A 25,427-nucleotide genomic window follows, 5' to 3' on the forward strand; every position below is an offset into this window, starting at 1 on the left:
TTATGGTACCTCTCTGAAATGTGCCCTTTCCCATGCTATGCATCAGCAACGAAGGAAAAAAAAGTGAAAACATTATAGTAATTTTGCAGCCCCTCTGCTGAGCTCACTAATAAGGGTGATACTAAAACCGCCTCATTCCATGCTCCATCCACCTCCTGTGGGTCTGAAGATCCGACCGTTTCACCGCTGCTCATGTCCATGTGTGCTTCAGGTCCAGCATGTGATCATCTCCCAATTGGACAGCTGTCCCACGGTAGTTGGCAGGACGGTCCCTCTCATCCCAGACGAGGCTTTAATTCTCCAAAATGTTCCTCTCTCCCCCATCCAGCTAGGGGAGTAACAAGCTATTTCCAGGACGTCATGCTATCATCTCCTCATACACCAGGTCCCACAGGGCAAAAACAGGCTCCCCACGACACTCAGATCTGGGTTATAAGAAAATAAACTCGGCTCTTTGACGTCTGCCTTAGACATGAGGAACTAAGTACACGGAGCCGCTCGCTCTCTACTGTTCTGCAGCTTAAATGGAACTTTCATTCTTTGTTTTTTCCCCATTACATTTCACAAGCAAAACCTCAGTTAAAAACATGATTTGTTGCTTGGAACATCTTGTCTTTTTTTTTTTATTCTAAGCCCTTGCAACAAAATACTCTGTTGCTTGGGATTAAAATGTTGATAGATAAAAGCAACATCTCTCTGGCCAACTCCTTTATTTCCATTTCAGCGCTTCTCAGGCAAGCTGCAGACGAAGGCACTGAAAGCCTTTCATCAGCTTTTAATTCCTCTCTTTACTAACCTTAAATGCCTACAGGACTTTGAACCCCGAAGCCTGTAAAGGCAGGAGATCCATAGTTATGAGGATGACACAGCAGGTCTCCACTGAGCTGCCAAACGGCTTCCAGACACATCAGACACATGTATAAACGTACAAACGTGCAAACACAACACATACACAACCTAATCCAGACATATATACACACACACACACACGCACATGTAGGGTAAACATATCCTTATGGGGACCGCTCATTCATTTCAATGGGAAAAATGCTAACCCTTACCCTAACCCTAATCCTACCCTGCCCTAATCATAACCATAAGTAACCTAACAAAATACAAGAGTTTTTGCATTTTTAGTTTTTTCATAACAGTCACCGATTTTTATAAAATAGAGTTTTCCCTTATGGGGACCAGGAAACCGGTCCCCATAAGGGAAAAAAAAAACGGATATATATCACGTTGTGGGGACATTATGTCCCCATAAGGATAGGTAAACCCGCTCGCACACACACACACACACACACACACACACACACACACACACACACACACACACACATATAAATCCCCAGGGGGATTTTTTTTTTTGGGGGGGGGGTGAGAGCCTCCCAGCAGAAATCCTACCTCTTCTGGAAGATGCAGGAGTCTCCTGCAGATTGACAGCAGCTCTTTCCGCTATTCAGCAGCAGTTTCATTTGGTGGCAAGAAGTCTGGCAAAGAGGAAACCATCAGCAAGAAGTTTGGCAGATTTAGCTGCCAATAGCCCCTCCAACAAATTTCCACATCCCTGAAATCACTATGCCTAAGGCAGGGTGTTTGTTAAGGACCCCGTGGCAATGTCACTATTCTGCCAAGGACTGGTTTTGAACCAACAACCTTCTGAAAGCTTAATCGCAAAACTAGATATTTGCATAATGGGCTCTGCTGTTCTGCGCATCCTGAATGGCCGAGAACTCCGCAGAACACCATGGCGACAAGCCCGAAAAAGGACAGGGCCCCCGAGAGGCGTTCGCTATCGTTTATTAGAAGGATGAATGTTTAATGCCTGTCATTTCTGATGAGTCCTTGAGGCTTCTGGAGGCAGGAGAATAAGCGGTGACGGTCGTTTATGATTCAAGGGCTGCTGAATCATTTATGGTGTCAGACTGCCGTCTGCCACCTGCTTTACCGTCTCCCTACAGCAGAAAATGAGACGTTTCCATCCGCGTCTTTGTTTATCGTCGATCTGTGAATTCTATTTTAATCAAAGGACAGTCAGATTCCAATAAGAAAGTCATTCCTGACAATAAATCAGCTATATATTCATCACAAGCACTCTACGTCCTTTGGTTTGGTGTACATAGTTTTCCAGTGTTGGGAAACTCGGGGAAAACAGGAAGGAAAGCTGTTTTCACAGAGATGATGAGAGCAGGGCAAAGCTTTGAAAATGACCTGCTCGGACTTAATTAGCTGTGTGACGATATAGAGCAGACTCACGCAAACACGAAATCTCAAGTGATCCAGACACAGAGCCACATGTGTAAATTAAATGGAACTGAATTCAGCAAGATAAAGACAACTCAACTTTTCACACGGACCCCCAGCACAGGGATTACAATGTCTAACAGGCTGTGTGTGGCACTTGGAGATGCCAAGGGCAGCTGCATTATGGGCCAGACTGAACAGTGGTGTGTTTGTGGCCAAAAGCCTTTTTCCGGCATGAATAAATAATCCGTGATCTGGATACGCATACTGATGCACGCCCTGTTCCCATCCCATGCCGGCTTGCGTGAACAGCTCTCGCTTCCCGCTGACAAGGGGCTGATCCCAGTTTGTCATCTCAGGCCCCCAGTGCATCGGGGGGGGGCTACTTAGATGCAGATTTATTATCCCCTAACCGACCCGCTGCCGTAATGGGGTTTTTAATCACCTATAATGAAATACGTCGGAGCATACAAAAGGATCAATTAGACTGTTTAGTCAGGCAGGTCGCCAGAGTTGGATCTGAGACTGCCCCCCCCCCCCCCCAGTGCTCCAAATTCCCGCCCACTTGTAGTGACCAATCACAGCACAGCAATAAGGCTTATTGTACACTCACTGAGGATACTGGGAGGGAGGGTGCAAAAGGAGTCAGTTAGAAAAAGTACTGCGTAGCGTTTCAGCGTAAGTCAGTTTCAGCGTAAGTCAGTTTATGCCAGTTGTGGGCTCCGTAACTGGACTGCAGTTAAGCTTTAGATACTTTCACCTGTGTTCCAGTAGAAACCAGCCCGCCGCCCTCCCCATTTTCTGAGTACTCACCAATCTCAGCTTCTCTGTGTGGGGCTTCTTTCTGGGGTCTGATGGATGGATGGGAGGATTACGAGAGCGCCTCCCGGTGTTGGTTACCGGCCTGGCTGTGGTTAAGCACCGCGTAACACCAGCCGTATCAATGCTGGGTCACACTTATTTGCGAGGGCCTCAGGATCACATCGGCCAGGAGTAAATGTGGTGAACATCACTATTACTCTGGGGAGTGACACACACATGCACCTAGACAAGGTTTATAACACCAGTATTAGGGAAACAGCAACACGCGCACACACACACACACACACACACACACACACACACAGCTTTGTAATTATATCTTTGTGGGGACTATTCATTTCCCTGGGGAAAACTCTAATCCCAACATGACACCCATAATCCCTACCCAGCCCTAAGCTTAACCAAAAGTAACCAAACAAAATTTTTACTTTTTGGAATGGATTCGCAGATCTTTGCGTGGACCTGAAAAATGGTCCCCACATTGCCAAAAAACAGGTTTTTATTACAATGTAGGGGCCATTTGGTCCCTACTATGTAATAGAAACCTAACCCCCCCCCCCCCACACACACACAGAAATGTCTCATCTCACTCTTCCAGCTCTAGACTGACAGGCTGAATAATAATTCATGCAGAATATTCAGGCATCAAGCACATGGGGAAAGGGTGTGTGTATAAATAACTGAACAACACCACCCAAAAAAAACCAAAACAAAATAACAAAATTAATGCCGAATGGTAGCTGGAAAAGTCCTGGTCCCCTGTTTGGAGATCTGCAGTGGTTACAGAGGAGGTGGATGGACAGATAGTGAAAGTTATAACTCACTGCTGGTGTCTTGGGAGGGGGGGGGTCACACTTCTTTCTGTGAGTTTCATCCCCGGGAAAAGATCTGCATAAAAAGGCAGGTATGTGAATTAATCAGAAGGGGATGAGAGAATGAATAAAAAAAAAGAGACTAGCATCCCCGACACGTTTCAGCGAGTTGCTTAATTATCCGGAAATCGATTCTGTTCTCAGCTCCACCAAACAGACTTACCACACAGTCACGGATATCAGTGCTTCTTGGGTTGTGAACTGGGGACGTAATTAACTGATCAGGACAGCAAAGCCACTGACAAACAACAATAATCATCATCATCATCATCATCATCATCATCACCACCATCTCCACCAGATTCCAGTTTCCCTTCAGATAGTCACAGACTACCCTCAAGTCGAACCCATTGCACTAATCAATCGGACTCTTTAACCACTGTGACCCCTAGTGGCTGTAGTCAGAATATTCTCACTACACACACGGAGAATTCTGCTTGCTCAATCCACCCCTAGTATATGTGCCTACAGGACAGCATCAGGACAACATAAATCCAGTTAATTCGTCACTGAAATCTGAATGTGTTCTTTTTTACGCAACGTGGAACAAATTTCCTTTTTCCCATCATCGCCGTTTCATTCCCTAACCTTCATTCTCTTACTATCTATCACTTATCACCAGCTCACAAAGGGGGTGGGGTGGGGGGGTCCATTATTTACTCCTTGCATCACATTTCACCAGTTCTATGGAATTTACAGACTTTATTGACCAATAAAAAATATACACCAGGGAAAATATCTTTTTTTTTCCCAGAATCGCAATTATTTTTCTCATTCCTGTTTGAAAATCTGAACCCACTCCTCTAACCCCAGTTGGAAAAAAAAGGACAGTTTGTTGTTTTTACAGTAAATGGGCATGGCGGCCAGTGGTGCAAAGGCTCTCTCTTTATTTTAAACAGCGGTGGGGGGTGGGGGTGCTCGTACAGCGACGCACGCTAGGGGGCGCCATCCAGCTGGTCTTCTCCATACAGTTCCGCCAGTTTCTGAAACTCGGGTCCCCATTGGTCCAGGTGGCTATAATCCAGGTCCGAGGGCGGGGCCAGCGAGCCCAGCGAGCTGATGGATTCGGAGGGCGAGCCCTGGCCCTCGTAGGCGTACGTCTGCAGGGAGTCGTATGGCGGTACGCTGGTGTCGTTATCAGCCTCCTCCAGGCGGCGGGAGAGGATGGCGCACACATCCACTGTGTCTGCCACGCGGCCGGGGGGACTGGGGGACCCCCGCGCCACCGCCCGCCATACCCGCTCGGGCTGCACGTCCCTGCGGATCTTGAGTTCCTCGGCGCCGGCCGGGTTCCGCAGGGCCAGGATGTCGAAGGCCTCTGTGTCCTCCTCGCCACCGCCCTCGTCGTCATACGTCACCACGTTTTCCCGCACGTCCTCCTCCGAGACAATCAGCGGTTCCTTCTTGCCCTTGCGGAGCGCTGTGAAGAGCACAACGATGGCTGTGGGCGGCAGAGAGACAGGCGTCACGGGAATGCTGGGAATGTAGGAATACTGTGCGGAACATTGCTCGCGGTTATTGCTGGAAAAAATGCCGCATTTCAGCAATTAAAATTTACTGGTGGAAGTCTTTTTGTGCTAATCCCAGTCACACCAGCTCAGCAGAGGGATGGATATTGTAAACACTTCAGAAAAGGTAAAGAAAATCGGTAGCTTGCTCCTTAGCTAGGGCTGCGCAATTCTGAAAAAAATGTAAATCACAATTTTTTTTTTGCTTAGAATTGAGATCACGATAGTCTGTAACAATATTTTTTTCTCAAATTTAAATGTTTATTGCACTCATTAAACTGCACAACAAAACATGATTGTGGCTAACATATGATTGATCTAGGACCAGCATGTCAACTCCTGACAACAGAAAGGAAACGTTCAATTGACTCTTCAATTAGGGTAACCAAAACAGCCAAACCAGCTGGGGTACGTTTTTTAGTACTTCAGTGGTTTGGGGTGGGACATGAAAGGCTTTCTTTGTCAATCGCAAATTGTTATGTAAATAGCCTGGCTCTGACACACAATACAATCGCCACCTGGAAAACAATGATAAATAGGTTAATAATAATAATAATAATAATAATAATACAAAATAAAATAAAATAAAATAATGGATGCATGGACAAATTAAGTGACCCAAGCTTTAACTGCAATCTGGTCGGAAAAAACAGAGATCAGGAAAGCATAACAAGAAATAAAGTATTTTGTATAATATACTATGACAGCACAGTATTGGAAAATTTCTAAGTATTGCAAAGTGATTTTGTTGTAATAAATTTTGGGGTATTTATGAAACAAAAGAGGAGTTCAACATAAATTTCTCACAAACCCGTCTAGGAGTGATTTCAACAGCAACGATGAAAATGATTATGATTGTCTCAGGAATGCATGCACTGCTCAGGCAAAAGCAGTGGAGGTAAAACTTTAAACTGATTTTTAAACATATACTAGATATCCAGATCTTGAAAAGGAATAATCATTAAAATTGCAAGACTTTCTACATTTTTTCCCTATGACTGAGTAAAAATGTTTTAGCGAGTCTTAAACTCCATGCGCTATAATATCCATACCAGACTGAAGGTAAGAAATGGCCTGATCTTAATCTAGCTGATTGGGGAAGCAAGAATTGAATATGCACAACATGTGATGCTGGTATTAATGTTGCACATTGTCCAGCCCTATAATACACTACAGCCATTATTCGAATTCAGTACAAAATACCCTGCCTTGCGTCATTCAGCACCAGTGCCAGTGGAAAACCAACACCTTTGAAGTACCTTACTTTTCATACTTTCTTGAAGTACCAAAAGTAAGAATTGTGGAACGCTTGAGACTTTTGGGGGAAAAGTAGTTTTGACTTGATCTAGCTGATGCAATATAATGCACCGCTGTAATTTAGAAATGAGATTGTATAGAGGTGTGAATCGAGATTGCATTTTTTACAATTAATTGTGCAGTCCTAATATATATATATATATATATATATATATATAATTTTGCTTTTGAGGCTTTTAGGGGGACTCCCCCAGACCCCCCCCCCCCCCCCCCCCACCGGCTAGTACGACTTCTGGCCACTACTCCCAACCCACAGCAGTGTAGTGTACGTACTCCCAGCATACTAGTCATGTGTACTTGCGCATACCCTTAAAATGATGTTGAAATGAAGGTTATAAAAAATGTTTGTGAATGAATCCATTCATCCATCCATCCACCTATCCATCTCTCCATCCCTCCATCTTTGGTAATCGCTTATCCTATGCAGGGTTGTGGGGGGTCCAGGTGTGACGCTATGGCAGCAAAATAGCGTGGAAAACACAGTAAAATGCTGCATAAAGCTCATACCCGACCTAAACGCGGTCACAATGAGCAAATCTAACCAGATCCATCACCCACAGCATTTCAAGCTTAAATAAAGACAGGAGGGGCCAGCGCAAGTGAGTTGGTTCTTCACGGCACTTAAAGGGATGGGGCCATTAGTGTCGGCGTGGCTGGACGGGAAGTGCTCGGCGTCCCTTTAATGAAGAGGCCAGGCAGAGTCGCGGTGGCCTCTGATAACGGCTCTTATCAGCCATCTGTTGGCTGGGGGATGTTTTGCAGACAGCAGACTTAAAAAAAAAACAATCTGGGGCTGTTTAAAAAAGAAAAAAGGCACCTATGAAACAGTTATTTAATAAAAAACCAGCACAAAAGCATGAGAAGACAGCATAACCCTCTCCCACAATCACTTTGCCTGCGTGGTGGGGGCGCCGTGTCCATGCCAGGGAGGATGAAGCGAGACTGACTCACAGAGGAGTCTGGAAAGCGTCTCACTAGCCACTGTTCAGATGCCGAAAGAAGCAGACGCTCCTTAAACTGTTATTTCTGGAGTGAGTCCTCTGGCTCCCCAGCCGTCTCAGCTCCGCGATCATGCTGGTGATCTCTCAGCCCCCTGCCTCTGCCGCCATGCCCCCCCCTCACCTCCACACACAGACGTTGTGGGGGGGGGGGGGGGGGTCGACCTCAACGGCAAGCTGTAATTTCATCATAACAGGCCTCAGTTGTATTCTGGCAGCTCACAAAAATTGCAATCCGCTGATCAAACGTGACATTGATGTTCCCGCCCGCTTGATACCCGGGGCGGGGGTAGGGGGCGCATGCTTTGGAATACAATTACATGTTTGAAATATCCCTTTGTTCTGATTGGCCGGAGCAACCGAGAATTACTTTAATGTTGTTTCCTTTTATGCAAACGGGCTGAAATTACACACTTGTAGCCGAGTCAGAGTGGCATTTCACATAACAAAGAGGGGATGGGATATTGTGGCTCCCGCCTGTTTGGCTTGGTCACATCGGAAGATTCCGAATGCGAGGCGGAGCAGTGCATGTCCGTGTGCCGCCTTACCCAGCAGGATGGCGACGCAGAGCAGGATGGCGATGAGCGCCCCGGTGCTGAGGCCGGCTGATGACAGGAAGGCCCCAGTCTGGCAGGTCCGCGCCGACCCGCTAGTGCCCCCGCAGGCACACACGCGCAGTGTCAGCGTCCCCGTGCTGCTCAGCACCGGCTCACCGCTGTCCCGCACCACCACCGCCAGACGGTACAACTCCTGGCTCGTGCGGCTGAACCGTCGGCGCCGTGCCACAATGCTTGCTGTGTTGTCTGGGGGGCGGGACATAAATCAACCAATCAGATAACCTCATTTCAACCAGGCACTGGCAAACAAACATGACCCCAAAATTCAGTCCCAAGTCATACTCATGCGAAAACAGAAGTACAGACAGCCAAACACTTCACTCCATGACCACCAGGGGCCACAGGCTGTGGCCCTCAAGACCAGCTCATACCAGACAAAGACAAACACATACCAGTGCAACACACCCCTTGCAGTGTGAAAAAAGTTGTGAGTGTGTGGGCGGGGGGGGGGGGGGTGATTCGCCAAGCCGATTTTTCCCTTCAGAGGAGTTGCGGAACTGTCATCCACATCCCACAATGCACTTCTCCGACTTCTATTGGTACATTTACAGGGTCTTTCTCCAAAGCCCCATTTTGAAACACACAGAGTATTCTGTCAATAGCACCCCCCCCCCTTTTCAGGCTCAGTTGTTTAACTGGGGTGGGCTAGAATAGGGGGCTGCTTTTGGAGGGAATTAAGCTGCAGTCTGTTTAGAGGGAAGGAGCCAGGATGTGGATGGTGGGGGGGAGGTGGGGGGTGAGTCGCCGGAGGTCCAGCCAAAGGTCGATACTGCGTTATGTTTCCGTCGATACGTGGCGGGTTTCAGAAACACAATAAATGGCTGAAACGTGGCACCCGAGCGGGTAATAAAAACACGATCAATCACTGATTATGGACGGAAACGACAGGCAGGCAAAGTAACCCTCTGCAAGATGGATCACGGCTAGAGATGCCGGGGAGGACGGCGTGCTGGTGGCTGACAGGCAATGCCAGCCTTTTCTGCGACTGCATTTCCCGGCGAGTAATAAACCTCGGAAAGGTGGCTCCGGAGGACTGTCCATCATTCAGTCTTTCCGGAAGCACGGGGCTGGGATGATGACTCACTGCATGGCACACGTAACCGCGGTGACTCGGCAGGTTAGGGCCCTGTGATCGGAAGGTCATTGGTTCAAATCCCAGAGTTGGCAGAGTGATTATCTTCATCAATCCCCAAATACTCCTGTCTCGAACTGTATGTTACTTTGAATAAAGGCAAATAACCCTAACCCTAACCCAAACTGACCCTCGATTCAGAGGAAGACAGCCTTTACTGTTCCAGAAAAAGAGTAAGAAACAAAGCTTATGATCTGTTTCTAATTGCCTGAGTCCCTCAAGGTCTTTCTCCAAGGAATGACTTAAAACCAACATGGCATCATATTTGCCCCCCCTCCTGACTGGGGAGAAACTCCCCTCCCCCATTTCAGCAATCACAGAGTCTTGCCATACCCTGCTTTGTCTGTACCCAGTGTTGTTTCCATGGTAAGAAAACACACTATAAGGTGCCTGACATCAGTGGTATGCCACACACCAGCTGTACCACGTACAATGCGGGGGGAAGGGTCTGGAATTGCATAATTGCATAATGTGGCTAAAAGGGTCTCGGAATGGTTAAGACAGAGGGAAGGTTTTGTTGTCCTTTAGAAAGCTTTTGATATACATCCGAGAGGTTTAATTAGGCAGTTTAACTCGGGCTTCTTCCTGAAGCCCAATAAGGACTGTGATTTTAACTTCAAGTACTGAACACACCAACAACAGCAACAACAATAATAATCACCGTCACCTGCATCCACATCATCATCAACACCAACACGACCATCACCATCATCACCACCACCACCACTGTCATCATCATCGGCATCATTACCATCCTCATCATCACCATCATCTTCATCAACATCATCGGGATCATCATCCTCCATATCATCATCACCACTTTCCTCATTATCACCATCATCATTTTATAACCACCATCTGCATTATCACGGTCACCACCATGATCAGCGTCATCTTCATTCTCATCATCTGCATCGTCATCCTCAGCATCCTTACCAACACCATCATCACCATCATCTGAATCATCATACCTTCATTGTCTCTGAGTGTGAAGTTGGGATTGATGGGCAAGTTTGATGGCAACGAGAAGAAGAACCGGAATCCGTTGGCAAAGTCGTCCTTGTCCACAGCACCAATGGTCTGGATCACCTGTCAGAAGATGCCACCAGAGTGAGCCTTACACCCCTTGTCTCCAACCCTGCCTGCTTTAAGCAGGTTTTGTGCAGAGCACTTTGTTTAATGCCAGGTCTGTGATCTTGTTCTTCTGTCACCAACATGACTGGCTATGATAACAATATTTGGCCAGCAGGGGGCGACAGCAGAGGGACTAGAATGCATGGAGTTCATGGCTGGACGTCTCACCCCCTCCCGGGCCGTGCCTGATTGCTCACACCCACCGTGTCTCTCCCCTCCCAGTGCCGGGCACCAAAATCCATCACTTCCCCACTGAAAACTTTTCACCAGCAGCTTGCGAGATACAAAAAGAGACATCAGTGTTTTTCACCTCTCTGTAGCAGCTGCTTAAGGAGGATTTCACACCCAGTGTCAAAGAGGAAAAAAAAGCCTTCATGGATACCATCGTACCACAAAACTGCTTTTCCTTCTTGGCTTGTCAGCCAAAGGTTGCCTAAGGAGGATGTTATGTTCCCAAGCCGCACAAAAAAAAATAAAGTTTTTATTGCCAGTTATGGCTGCTGTGTAACTTGTTTTTCATCAGTAAGACATGATTCCTGCATCTGGAAGCTCCTGTTTCTGATGGTTTGCCTGGAGAAGCCCCCGGACTCTCAATCAAAAAAATAAAATCAACTTTCCCATCAGAAAAAAAAACCCACAAAGAATAAATTTCTTCCACAGATCATTGTTTTACGAGTCACATATAGATTGTGTGTCTATGACTGGCAGTGTCACTTGAGTCTGTCAGCATCAATCGACGTACTGGGCTAAATCCCTTTTTTTAAGGTGCTTTTAGTCCTCTTTGAACAGTAGCAATCCATAATGGTTGACGGTCTGCATTCCAGAGTACCTCAGATGTTACCTGAGCAGAATGCTAATTGCAGTTAGTAAGGAACAGTACAGTTATTAATCCTGGCAGAGGAGAGGGTGCCAATTACCCCAAACAATCAGAAGTACTTGTGTTAATGCTTACACACACACACACAGCTCTAGAAAAAAATAAGAGATCACTCCATATTTCCTAAGAAACTGCATTGTTAAGTCCTGGTTTAACCCTGGTTCAGCTGGCAGAAGGCTACGCTGAGCAGCAGGTTGCTTCCAGGCTCAAAATTTCTAAGACAGCAGTATGCAAGAACATGGTGAAACAGGAGACACTGGGAATGACCAGAAACCAGCCTGGAAGATGGAAGAAGCAACTAAATGCCAGAAATGACCGTAAACTTATCAAACAGTGCCTCATGAGTCAGAGGATGACATCAAGTGACCAAAAGGAATGGGAAACATTAAGTGCAGGTGTGAAGTGCACTGCTAGGACAGTTCATATCAGGCTCCTAGAAGCAGGACTGAAGTCCCATAAAGCAAGGAAGAAGCCCTTCATTAATGAGAAACAGGGAAGAACCAGGCTGCAGTATATATATATATATATATATATATAGTTATAAATACCCCCTGAACTAACAAACGAGCCTTCCATCCACCAGCCTCTGTTCTGCCCATTAAAATGAAGAGCAACACAGATGCTAACCAAATTAGCAATGGCTAGCCCGTCGTGGGTGATGTTTGTGGCTGGGGGGTTTCTGAGGACACTCTTGAGTTGGAAAGCTAGGGGGGGCACCAGGGTGGAGTTTGACCTCACCTGACCAGGCCGGGAGCTCTCGCACACGATGACCTCGCTGTCTGTGGCGACCTCCGGTGGATTGTCGTTGACATCTAGCACCTGCACCATGACGGGAACGTGACTGACAAGGCTGGGGTTATCTACGGGGAAGACAGGGGGCACTCTGAGCAGCTGTGCGGCTCACACAATCAGCCTATGTTACCAATTAGCATCAACGATAGCATCGCTGCTAATAAAATCCCAGCAGCTAGCATCGCTGCTAATAAAATCCCAGCGGCTAGCATCACTGCTAATGAAATTTCAGTGGTTAGCAGCACTGCTAATAAAATCCTAGTGGCTATCCTGTTGCTAAAGAAATGTAATGTAATGAAAACAGGTCAGGTTCAACGTGTAAGAGCACCACACAGTTGACCCACTGTGACAGGCTATTGCGTTAAATCAATAATGATAAAGCTGTTTGACATCCTGCTGTGTCCGCTGGTCATGCTGCCCCCTGGGGAGCCCCGCAATGTCACCTGCTGTATCATCATATATGCTCCATACAGTAAGTAGGCTGGAAAAGATCTGAGCTAATATATACCTGCCTCTCTCTCTCTGTTATCTCAAATTATTCACCACAAAGCAGGAAATGTATGGGTACCACTCAGACTTTATGGCCAGGGCTGATGGTTTCCCACCAAAGCTATTTAAATAGCTCAGGGGCTCATGTCTCGACTAAAATGACCCTGGACCTCCCTGGTAACACCCGGTTCAAGGACATCACTTCCTGAGCCACTCGAGAGCCAATCAGAGGCAGGAAATGTGCTCATTTGAAAATCTCACAGGCTTCCCTGCAGTCTTTGACTTTGGTCAGCAACGATGGCCCTGTCCCACACTGAACAGAATAATCCTAGATTCACTGGGGATCCCCTCGACCATTAGGGAAATGCAGATACTATCGTAATGCAGATTACTGGTGACTTTGCTTTACACATGCTGCCATAACTTTGCATTCAACAAACAGGTGTGTAGGCTTTGAGAGGGAGTCTGTTAAGCAGCTGAGAGTCACGGGAGCTGAAAACTCTCCTTAAAGTAGCCTGTTCCCCAGACGTCGGGGCTGCTTGACCAGGTGCAATGGCCTGTTAGCGCCGTTCCACCAGGCGCTAACGGAAGCGTGACATTTCCTATGAATAAATGACACATCACCAGGTCCCTATGTTCGGCGACCAGCTAGAGTCTTGCTGTGGGCGGTTACATAGCGCCCGTTGGCCCTGCAATACCAAGGCATGACATTCTCATCCTGTCCGTGACATCATGGGGCCAAGCAAGCAGCCCTATCATCGAGGTCGTTAGGAGTCCACTCTGCCGCTGGACTGAAGGCTAACGACCAGCACGTATGGACCTTTCCGTAACAAACTATTACCATGGCAACTAATGGCGTGGCACCAATTAGGCTGACATTTTCTCGCTATGTGCTCGCCCTGCCACGATCGCTCTCGTCTGGCTGTCGGAGCACCAGCCGTACTCTAACTTTCCTCCCCCATTAAAAAGAAACTTTTCTTTTTTTCTGCCACCCCCCCCCCCCCCCCCCCCCCCCGAATGACACCTGCTTGAGACAGAGGAGAGTTCCTGATATTTCCTGTTCACTTTGGTAGACCTGCAGCCGGAAAAGCCTGAGACCGCTTGATCTGTCCTGGAGCCAATCATGCGCGTTCGGTTTGTCTGATTGTGTATTTTGTTGTCCCTCTGGCCTCAGCTCAGTCATTAAAGGTATCTCGGGGGTTCTCTCTGAAACGAGTCATGCACATCGCTTACAACATTATCAGCCATTAGGTCTGCAAGAAAAGACCCTAAGAATCAAGTAATTATTTAGATAAACATCTGAGGAGCAGACAAGAAAAATCAATCCAGCTACATCCACCCTCAGCATCACTCTGTGGCTTTGCGACTGACTGCAGGTTGCCTGATTGGTCACATATAGCTCTCTAACCAAACTTCATGTAAACACACCGTACCACCCCCCCCCCCCCCCAGCGCCCGCCCGCCACAGACAGCCTTTGTTGTGAAGGGCTTCGCTTTTTTTGTATATTTCATTTTCAATAGTAATATATAAAAAGATTTGATATACTCACCAACCTCCGAGGCCATGACAGTGATGTTATGCCAGGCTATCTCTTCGCGGTCCAGGCTCTGTGTGGTTTTTATGACCCCACTGTGGGCATCAATGTTGAAGTATTCATGACCACGCCGGTCACGGTCAATAAAATACCTGGGGTGGGAGCGGAGGGACAGTTTAAGTTACACGCGTGGCAGTGACACAGAGAAGCAGCCGTCCAGCCGAGGCCCATCAGGTTGGACACCACCATGCTTCCTGCAAAGTCTATTCAGCCTCGGTGGCAAGTGTCCTGCCCCGATCCTTCGCTCCTCCCGTGTGCCACGCCCCCTCATTTACCTCGTGTGGATTCCCCGTGTTTACCAGCTGTTTTTGATCGTTGTCATTAGTCCATTGTATTTAGTCCGCGTTTCCGTTTGTTTCCCCAGTCCGGTCATTGTATTGTCGTTTTTGCTTTACCGCTCGTGTGTGTTCCATTTTATTTATTAAACCCCGCATTTCCCCTGATCCTCCGTCTCCTCGCCTCTGCTTGCCTGGTCAGCGCGTGACAGCAAGACTCTGTCAATGGTGAAACGTTTATTTAAACGGCAGGATTCTGCCAGGCGGCAATCGGAATTCTGTGGATTTCCCGGGGTTTACAGTATAAGGCGGCACTTATGGAACTCTCCATACTGCCGACATAGGAACGCTGCAGAGCTAGGAGCCTATGGCTAGAATACACAAGCTAGCCGTCAGGGTCACCCAGAGGACACAGGGCGTATTATACAAGATCCTTATTTATGGCATAGCACTGAGGCTTCTTTCAATAATATTTGATCCATCCATTTTCTATACCTGCTGGTCCTATGCAAGGTTGCGGGTGTCTGGAGTCAATCCCAGAATTGATGGGCGCAAGGCAGGAAATAACACATGACAAGGCGCCAACCCACAACACTAACACACTATTCTCACACGCAAATACAATTTAGCAAATGTTCACCTTAACATGTTTTTGGACTCTGGGGGAAACCGGAGACATTAATTTAACTAGCAGATACTTTTATCCAAAGTTCCGAATTTGTGAGAGAAAGCAGGGTTTGCCAGTCCTTGGAGCATTAAGGGTTTAAGGGCCTTTTTCAGGGGCCCAATGGTGACATCACTCTGCTGACCCTGGGATTTGAACCAGCAGCCTTCCGATCACAGGCACCAACACCACCCCAGCTCAAACAGCTGCAGATTTTACTGCAGTAATTCAGGCTATTCTCAAGGGTCCAACCGCTGAGCCCACATTAGGTGTGAAGAAGCATCTTTGGGCTTCAGTGTGAGCCTCCAGACTACATGCTACCCACATCCTACTTTGTTTACAAGTTTCCGTCGGCCTCCACAGAGGGTCAAAGCCCCGATGGATCAGAGCGGCAGGTGGGAGCCCGTCTCCTACGAGCTCCGCTGCCAGCCTGGGGATGCCGCCAGCACACTCACCTCTCGGTTCAGGTGGACATGATCCAAGCGGGAGGCGCTGTCTGCCTGGCGTGATCGCTAACAGATGGGATAGGGGGGGGCACCTGCTAGCTATTTATACGCAGATGGCTCCTTTATTCACCAGTGATCCATTCATTCAGCTTTAAGTCCCCATGCCAGTCAGTCATAATCCTCCCTCTTCTCTTTTTTGAACCCCCCCCCCCCATTTATTTCCACCAAATTGTGCTGCCCCCCCCCCACAATTAGAAGTGTGCAGGGTAGTGGCCGGGTTGTGGTGGCTTACGTGGCCCAAATGGCCATGAACGTCTCCTTGTGGCCTCTGAGGGCTTTCTCTGGGGGAGGTGGATCGATCATCCTCGCCTCCATTAAGTCCAGTGACGGCCACGTGCTGATTGAGTCGTTTCGGACAGAGTGGAAACACTTCAATCTCCCGGCTGTCTGTCCATTAGATTAATCAGCATAGGCACCTTCCCTGCTTTCGCCGAACAAATGGCAGCCGGAGACAGAGAGCTGCCAGAGATAATTAAGGATGTCTTCCTCGTGGGGGGGCGTGGCTTCACTCCCTGCCATTCTGAGGCAGCCTGTATCTCCCGGTCTGCTGCTTCCTCCTACTGTGTAATCGATGAGCTGGGAGGCTGGGTGTCGTGTGTAGTTTCCTCTCTGTTTAGTGTGCTTTCATTGCGTACTTGTATCTCTGCTCTGGCAACCCGACTTAAAATGGTCCTGTCTCCAGGTTAACAAGTAAACAGGGATGGGGCCACATGGGCAAAGCCCTCAGCTAAAACTTGATTGGCCCTTGTAGTGCACCACTCCTGTCACTCACCAATTCGAAACATTTCATTGGCTAATGATAAGGTTGGTCCCTGTGTATGAATTATGGCCCCACTCGTGCTCCCCACCAAGAATCGCCCCTGCAGGTCGCAGTCCAGACCTGAGCCGGGCCCTGCTACCTGATAGCGCTGCCGGTGCTGTCTGGGTCCCGGGCCATGACTGCGCCCACCTCGGTCCCTGCGGGGGCATTCTCGTACACGTCCATGATGTAATGGTCCAAAGAGAAGACCGGTGGCTCATCCACATCTCCCACGGTGATCTTCAGCGTCGCTGTGTCCATGAAGGGCCCCAGGTACGAAAATCGGGGGTCCAGGTGTGTGTTGGCGCCCTCTAGGTGCAGCGTGTACATTTTCTTCTTTTCATAGTTAAGAGGCTAAATAAAGAAAACACAGGTGTCAGTCCAGCTGTAGAAATCTAAATAAGGCTGTTGAGTAGGGTGGGGTGAAAAAATCAAAATTTCCGATAGCAATTTCCAATAGTGAGGAAAAGTTGTTATTAAACATGCAAAATATCTTTGAAATAGGTTAATATTTTCAGGTTCCGCAACGCGATCGAAGTTTTCACCTGTCACATAAATGGGCAATATACACTAACCATTATCTATGTACTCATTAGTGTTGTGTTTGTGCACTTTCACAACATGATAATCACTACAAAATACCAACGTTCAGGTAACGCAGATTTTTACTGGGTATCAGCCATACACATACATTACATCGCTCTGCGGCTCTACGTGCATTGCGATTAATCACCTGTCACATCAATGCGCAGATCCACTCTACGTATCATCCATATCATAACGCAATGTAAAATTGTTGCTCAGTGCCACCAAAGTGAAAAGTATTAAGCATGACAGTCAAAATGGTTAAATACACTATATTACCAAAAATATTGGGACACCTGAATTCAATGATTTGGAGCGGTGGCCTAATATTTCTGGTAAGACCCAGATGGATGAAGTGGCTTAGATAATGGATAGTGTACGTATATTACCAGTATGTCAGTGTAAGCATGCTCCTGAGGATGTTTTTAATGAGTCGTTTCCCACTTACTCATTGTCACTGACTGATTGTTAGGCTCTTGTATTAAATTGAGACAATTTTACATTGCGTTATGATATGGATGATATGTAGCGTGGATCTGCGCATTGTTGTGACAGGTGAAAACTTCGATCGAAATATTAACCTATTTCAAAGATATTTTGCACGTTTAATAGCGAGGTCCAGTGACAACTTTTCCGCACTATTGAAAATTGCTATTGGAAATTTAGATTTTTTCACCCCACCCTACTGTTGTGTCTATTAGCGGTTGCTAGCCGTTAGCATGGTGTGAGTTTTGAGAACTGTACGGCAGCCATATTGTTTTATAGTAAATGATTCGCCTGGCAAAGACAGCTGGCTCCCTGTGCTTCTCCCTCGCAAAGGCACCTGGCCCAGGGAGGCACACCCAAAATCTCTGTGATGGCATTCAGCCCATGCCCAGGATGCTGGCAGAAAAAGAAAAAAAGCTTCTAACTGGTTTGACAGTAGTGCAAGCTGCTCGCTCAACGTCACACACTTCCAAACTCATATTGGCTTTTTTTCAATGGAGCTCAGACGCTCATCCCAAGTTCCCACGAGATCTATTAAATGATAATGATCTATTTCTTTTTCTAAAAAATATATCAAGACAAAAAATGTTTACAGTCTGGGGAAACAGAGAGTCTAGGTTTGTGTGGTAAATTCGATCACAGGTGCAGTGCAGGGTAGTAGACGATAGGTGGCATGGTGGTTAAAAGTCTGATCCCGTGACATCAAACTGAAGTTACAGGACCTACTGCCATTCATTTAAATGGCTTTTAGGGAAAAGGAAAGTGAAGCACCTTCTTCAGCGAGATGATGCCCTCTCGAGTGTCTCTGTCTGTGGAGACGGAGAAGACGGAGGCCCCGTCTGCATTGATGATGCTGTACTTGATCTCCGCGTTGATGCCCAGGTCCTCGTCGCTGGCTTTGATCTTCCCCACGGGCCTCCCCACCTGGGCCGATTCAGGCACGTACAGCTGGTAGTTTTCTGGCGGGGGAACCCGAAGACAAATTTAATTTGGAGATCACCAGGTAATGAAAATATGCACTGGAGCATGTGTGATGCATCCATCTACCCTTTTGGGAAAAATCCATTAGCGGCAACGAGGAATGAGCAAACTGGTGTTTGCACAGATCTTTGATGCGGGGATACATATTTGACCACTGGTGCTCCCTCAAACACCGTATTTGTATTCCGGAGTTCTGCAATAAACAAAACTTTAAATTACATGTGGGGCTGGAGGGGAACTCATTATGTAACTTTCTGTCTCTCCTGGGTGATACCCCAAAGGTGAGAAGCTGCTCGGAATCGCTAATAACGTGTAGTTGCTGTACGACCCAGAGGAGAGACGACGTCTACGTTCATCCACATTAATGATGTAAAAGGTTTGAAGCAGCACTACTATAGGTCAATGCTTGAACTGCACCTTACATTTCAACAACGGCCTACATTAGAATAAATACAATGTATTAGTGACATAGTGGGGCATTTAAAGACAGCGGCGCCTGAGGCAGAATGCGTACTTTGAGGGAACCTGGGCGGATTGTCGTTGACGTCTGTGAGCGTGATGTTGACGGTAGTAGACCCAGACAGTCCCCCAACCTGTCCCGCCATGTCCTTGGCCTGGATGACGACAGCATAGTGCTCCCTTGCCTCCCGGTCCATGTTGGCCAGGGCCGTCCGGATGATGCCTGAATCGTTCAAGGAACACACACACGCACAGACACACAGATATACGCACACAGGCAGATTAGACCAGCTTATCCTGAACCACAGCCTGACAGAACAAACTAACTCCAGTTTTTAGTGTCTCTAGCTCCACTTTGAAAAGCAGAAGAACAATTTTCTTGCCGCAAACAGGCAGGATAGTAAATGCCTCCTGAAGCCTTTGATTCAGATGAGCCAGACACCAGTCTTTCCGTCCTGGTTCTTAACATCTTCTGCTACCATTTAAGGCTGCATATTCTCCGGAAACGGTTCAGATTCTAAATTATTAATAAACTGTCACTAAACATTTGGTAATGTATTAGTTAACAAAAAGATTCAGTTACAATCACATTTTGCAATGTCTTTCATAGTTGTCATAATCCTGTCTAAAAAAAACCAAAACAAAATAAAACGAAAACACATGGCTTGTTCGCCGTCATTTCCAGCTGTGAAGGCTGAGGCTGTTTCCCCTGCATCTCTCATCATGATCCAGATGATGGCTTGGCCTTGGGGCTCAGTGCCCCCTCCTAGACACTCTCTATGTCACATCAGGCCAGGGTTTCTTAAGCCAGTTGCCGGGGTTTAAGAAAAACACAGTCTATATTCTTGCTCCCTCCCAGCTCACCTGCACCAGATATTCAGTGTTCTTTATTGTTTGATTAATGTTTGATTGTTTGGCTTGTTTTTTGATTGTTTGGTTCAGGTGTGCTCGGAGCAGTGAGGGAACAAGAATGTGGACGGCCAGGGGTCCTGCTTACAGAATGGTGATAAAGAACAAGCAATCAAGGTAATAAATGAAGCAGTGGATGCTAAGAGGACTAAGGAGCGTGAGAACAGCATATGCTCGCTGCTCCCTAACACAAGCGGGCATTTCCCTTCCTCGTTCCCAAATCCCTCCCTCAAGGGAATATGGAAACAAGCCCCTCTCCGAGTTAATAACAACCCTCTCATTATCCCCCCACGACCCCGCTTCCCAGCATCCCACAGGATTTGGATGCACTGAAGACTAGGGGCGGATAACGGACCGTTCACGCGCCTCGGACGCCCGTCAAGTCTTCCCCAAGGAAGACTTCAACGTTTATACATTATTAAAAGGCAACGGTGCAGTGCTGAATAGCAAATGCACCCACACAGTCAGGGGGAAGCAGGACAATATTCACAGAGCTGATTTTTGGAGGGAAAAAAAATATTCAGATTTGTGTCTCCAGCTCTCCCTTGGGTAAGTAATAGTCTGAGGAAAATTCCTTACAGGATTAGATTAAACCTGGAATGGACAGAGTTTCTATTACAAACACCCCCACTGAGTCATGCTTCAAACTTGACTTGTGTTTCATAAAAACTCCCTTACTGTCTGCATTACTCAGGTAACCCTGCTCGTCGACACAAAACAGCCAGCTCCCCCAAAAAGCAAATTACGAGGGTACAAGAAGAACACACACAGCACACAGAGAGGGCCAGGGGTCCAGTTACCATAGTTCGAATGACTAAGATCTATGTGACACTGATTGTGGCTCAATTGTTGGTTCCAGTCCTAGTGGCTGTGGCATGCCAGAAACAGCCTCCGTCCTGGGATTCGCACACTAGTTTCTCGAGTTTACAGAGGTCCTGTGATGAAGGAAAAGCACAAAGTCAGGGGAATTTCAATGGGGAAAAAAACACCTTGCTAATGAAAGAGGTCAGAGGAGAATGGCCAGGCTCGTTAAAGCTAACAGGAAGACCATAAGTGCAAAAATAACAACAGCGGGGAGCAGAGAGCCACACGGTCCTAGCTAGGCGTCCCCAGTACAGGGTTCCCCGGCCTGTACGTTACCCCAATAACAACAGCGGGGAGCAGAGAGCCACACTGTCCTAGCTAGGCGTCCCCAGTCCAGGGTTCCCCGGCCTGTACATTACCCCAATAACAACGGGCGTACAGCTCAGCGACAGCCCTGGTGAGGGCTTGTGAGCAGTGAATAAGGATGTTTTTAAAAAGGCCTTGTTTTACAGCCCAGAGGAAATGCAGCGTTTGGCTTCCATGACAAATTCACGAAGGAGGTTCAGCCAAGGACAGTCATACAATAGAGCACACGGCACCCTCTTCATGGCTTGCGTTCCAAAAGGAGCCTGTTACACGATACTATACAGTATATGACCTTCTTCAGACTCCCACTGTAAACTGCCAATGTGGCAGCAGAGTGAATTAGCTTTTGACAAAGGAGTCCAAGGTGTCATTTTGAGCAGGAAATGGCTAGATTTCCATGTCCACTAGTTTTCTTCCCGCTACTCCATTAACAATACAAATTCCATCACATCAGTTTCATCACATCCTTCACACACAGTTATCTTACTCTGTCTTTTTCGCCCCGCACAACATGTTTATATAGCGGCCCATACAGGATGGTTCATGTAGCATCCCGCAGGGCACATTTCATATAGCTCCCTACACACCGTGGTTTATATAGTGCCCTACACACCGTGGTTTATATAGCGTCCTACACACCGTGGTTTATATAGCGCCCTACACAGCACGGTTTATATAGCGCCCTACACACCGTGGTTTATATAGCGCCCTACACAGCACGGTTTATATAGCGCCCTACACACCGTGGTTTATATAGTGCCCTACACAGCACGGTTTATATAGCGCCCTACATACCGTGGTCTATATAGCGCCCTGCACAGCACGGTTTATATAGCGCCCTACACACCGTGGTTTATATAGCGCCCTACACAGCACGGTTTATATAGCGCCCTACATACCGTGGTCTATATAGCGCCCTGCACAGCACGGTTTATATAGCACCCTACACACCGTGGTTTATATAGCGCCCTACACACCATGGTATATATAGCGCCCTACACAGCATGGTTTATATAGCACCCTACACACCGTGGTTTATATAGCGCCCTACACAGCATGGTTTATATAGCACCCTACACACCGTGGTTTATATAGCACCCTACACACCGTGGTTTATATAGCACCCTACACACCATAGTTTATATAGCGCCCTACACAGCACGGTTTATATAGCGCCCTACACACCGTGGTTTATATAGCACCCTACACACCATAGTTTATATAGCGCCCTACACAGCATGGTTTATATAGCGCCCTACACACCGTGGTTTATATAGCGCCCTACACAGCACGGTTTATATAGCGCCCTACACACCGTGGTTTATATAGCGCCCTACACAGCACGGTTTATATAGCACCCTACACACCGTGGTTTATATAGCACCCTACACACCATAGTTTATATAGTGCCCTACACAGCACGGTTTATATAGCGCCCTACACACCGTGGTTTATATAGCACCCTACACACCATAGTTTATATAGTGCCCTACACAGCATGGTTTATATAGCACCCTACAAACCGTGGTTTATATAGCGCCCTACACAGCACAGTTTATATAGCGCCCTACAAACCGTGGTTTATATAGCGCCCTACACATCACAAGCAACATCACAGAGATCCCTGCCAGCAGGTACTCTAATGGCACTGAGGTTACCATGGTTACCTGCGCACATGTCCATGTCTGGGAGCCATGACTTTTTTTTACCTATACATTTCTCCAAAGAGGCAAAGAGAGTGAGTGAGGAACCTCAACAGGGTACATTATCCACCAGCGTGTATAAAGGGTATAGTTATGCCTGGTTACCATAGTTGGAAACAGGAAGATTAAGAACACAGTGTCTTGCGTGCGGCATCAGGTACAAGGAGCTGCCAGAAAGTGCATCCACTATGACAAAGCAATTAGCATCTCAGAAGAAGTGTGATTAAAAGAACAGCGTCTGCTGTTTGGCATCAAGGAAGCAATGTGGTAATTGTCACTAAGAAGGTGGGCCGTCCAATGGGCTGCGGTTAAGTGAACGGTCCCGACCAACTGGCATAAATTCTGGGAGATGCACTCGATAGCCAATCGTGGATCAGAAGTTTGGGGGAGGGGGCGGTGAGGTGCTTAAACTGGGATGAAATATATCCTGGGATGGGTGCCTGCACCAGGCAAAAAGAGAGGGATTCCTTTACATTCTGCAGTCAAATGGTACGTAAGCCCCCGTTAGCTTCTCAATTAGCGGCTGCGTCCGGCTGCCAGATCGAGAGCAAAGCAGGCCGGATTCATTCTGCTTTATTTACCTTGTTATTCCTTCAGCTTGCTGAAACTGCACCAGAAATTACTGGCTTTACATGTGGCATCCATTCAGGGTCGGTGCCATAAATCTACACGGCTTTACTAACAACCGCAGCCATAAGTCTACGAGCCTCAGAACCAGCTTCTTGATTGGACGAGAAGGCCACATTGCCGGGGGATGTCAGGAATGACCATTTCTGCTTTCCTGAAAACAGGTGTGTGTCATGGATAGCACTGAGGAAACCCCCATCGTCGTCTCAGCCACGCCCCTCCGGGGGTTCCGATCGATAGGGCTTCCCCGAGGTTCTGCGTCCTGTCAACCAGTTTTTCTGCCCGTACTGGTTGCTCCCGTTCCAGACACTCCTCTCCCAGCTGTGTCTTGTTTTCCCCGGTTTCAGTTTCACTATATCAGGCAACTCGGTTCTCTGATCAGTGCGAGATCTTCATGGTGTGCCCTGAGTTTGAGCGTTTTTTCCGGTGTGTGTTTCCCTGTGTTCTGACCTCTGCCACGTTTCCTAGACTCTGCCTGCCCCCTTTCTGGACCGACGCCGATCGCCCGACCCCTGCCTGGATTCCCGACTGTGTTTTGCGCCTCTCCCTCGTCTGTACTGAAGCCGATCTTCCTATCCCCCCGCCTGAGTTTCAGCTACATTCTCGGGCTCTGCCCTGGGTACCTCTGACTCCTCTAAGGAGAGAAGAAATAAACAACAGGATTTACAGCTTTGCCGCGTCAGTGTCCGTCTTATTGCCTTCACAACAGGTGTGGGCTTCCAAGAGCACTGGTCCTCGTTGCCGACTGAGGATCGGAGGCTGCGAGAGCCGCTGCTTCTGGCCTCAGCCGTGAGCTCCAGGTGACCGTTTGATGTGCAGATCCCCATGATCTATGCGACACGTGACAGGGACCATTCTTTGGATAAATAATTTCCTTATACACAGTATACACATCACACCTCTAGCAAGCATGTGGAGAGGCCAGTGGGGACTCTTATGACAGCTAATTAAAAAGTAAACAAGTTAATCAGCGACACAACAAACACGCTTGCAGTTCTGACCCCCGACTCATACAGGAGCCTGATTCATAACAATCTGCCTGTCTGTGTGTGTGTCTGTTTGTGTGCATGTGTGTCGGCACGCATGTGTGTGTGTGTGTGCATGCCTTTGTGTGTGACTGTGTGGAGGTGGACCTCCACAATCTCTTTAAAAGGAAATATTAACCAACAGCCCTGATACTTGTGGGGGGGGGGGCACTCCCTCCCCAGCTGACTGGATTTCATAGTGCATTTCCGAATGTAAAGCTCCTGATTTTCCATTCCCCCATAAACATCTCCCTTTCTTCTCTCAGTAAATGAGAAACTGCTTTCTGATAGAAGTTAGGCAAACCTCCCTAACTTTGTTTTCATACTTTCTTGTTCCCTGCAATCCCCCAAAAGGTGTTTCTCTGTTCTTTCTTATTTTCCTCCCCAACCCGTCTCTTGGCTCCCAATCCGTGAGGAAGGCGGCGTACATGAAAGGCGACTGTTTGCCACAAGCCTGGTCCTGTTTACCGGATGCAGAACAGAAGCCTGTCTCTCTCTCCCACAGGCTCCGCAAAGAGTCAGTGTTACAGTAAATGCTGGACGGCGGCTTCAAAGGCCTCCACGGGTCGAGCAGGAGCCTGACGCCTCCCAGCTTCGTCTGCCACTGGGGAGGAAGCAGAGATCATCCACGGCGGCCAAGCAGCCAAACAGAACTGACTTTTCAATTAAGGCTCCCTGGTACAGCACGGGACTTCCAGCCCGTGTCCGACGACAGTGGCGGAGAAGATGGGGGAGATTTGCTGTGTTTTCCTCACCCTGCATGAGCAGAGGGGCATCGGCATCTGCTCCATCCTGGCTGAGAGCATTTCTCAGATTCACAGGCGTTATGTTGAATCGGCAC

The 25,427-nt window shown here is 47.7% G+C and overlaps 1 protein-coding gene across 1 annotated transcript in view; it reads right to left on the reverse strand.

The window, feature by feature from the left end:
• LOC111838742 (cadherin-18-like) overlaps nucleotides 1–25,427 on the reverse strand; it is a 154,718-nt gene that overhangs the window by 5,799 nt on the left and 123,492 nt on the right. Inside the window, exons 5-13 of the mRNA XM_072710476.1 lie at nucleotides 19,208–19,375; nucleotides 18,484–18,671; nucleotides 16,742–16,995; nucleotides 14,353–14,489; nucleotides 12,260–12,381; nucleotides 10,482–10,599; nucleotides 8,310–8,564; nucleotides 3,058–5,379; nucleotides 1,405–1,490 (exon numbers count right to left, since the gene is read on the reverse strand). Coding sequence (XP_072566577.1) covers nucleotides 4,874–5,379; nucleotides 8,310–8,564; nucleotides 10,482–10,599; nucleotides 12,260–12,381; nucleotides 14,353–14,489; nucleotides 16,742–16,995; nucleotides 18,484–18,671; nucleotides 19,208–19,375 — 1,748 coding nt within the window. The 3' untranslated portion in view covers nucleotides 1,405–1,490; nucleotides 3,058–4,873. The remainder of the gene's footprint in view (nucleotides 1–1,404; nucleotides 1,491–3,057; nucleotides 5,380–8,309; nucleotides 8,565–10,481; nucleotides 10,600–12,259; nucleotides 12,382–14,352; nucleotides 14,490–16,741; nucleotides 16,996–18,483; nucleotides 18,672–19,207; nucleotides 19,376–25,427) is intronic.

The sequence above is a fragment of the Paramormyrops kingsleyae genome, chromosome 4 (genome assembly GCF_048594095.1).
Source record: "Paramormyrops kingsleyae isolate MSU_618 chromosome 4, PKINGS_0.4, whole genome shotgun sequence".
In the NCBI taxonomy this organism is placed as follows: domain Eukaryota; kingdom Metazoa; phylum Chordata; class Actinopteri; order Osteoglossiformes; family Mormyridae; genus Paramormyrops; species Paramormyrops kingsleyae.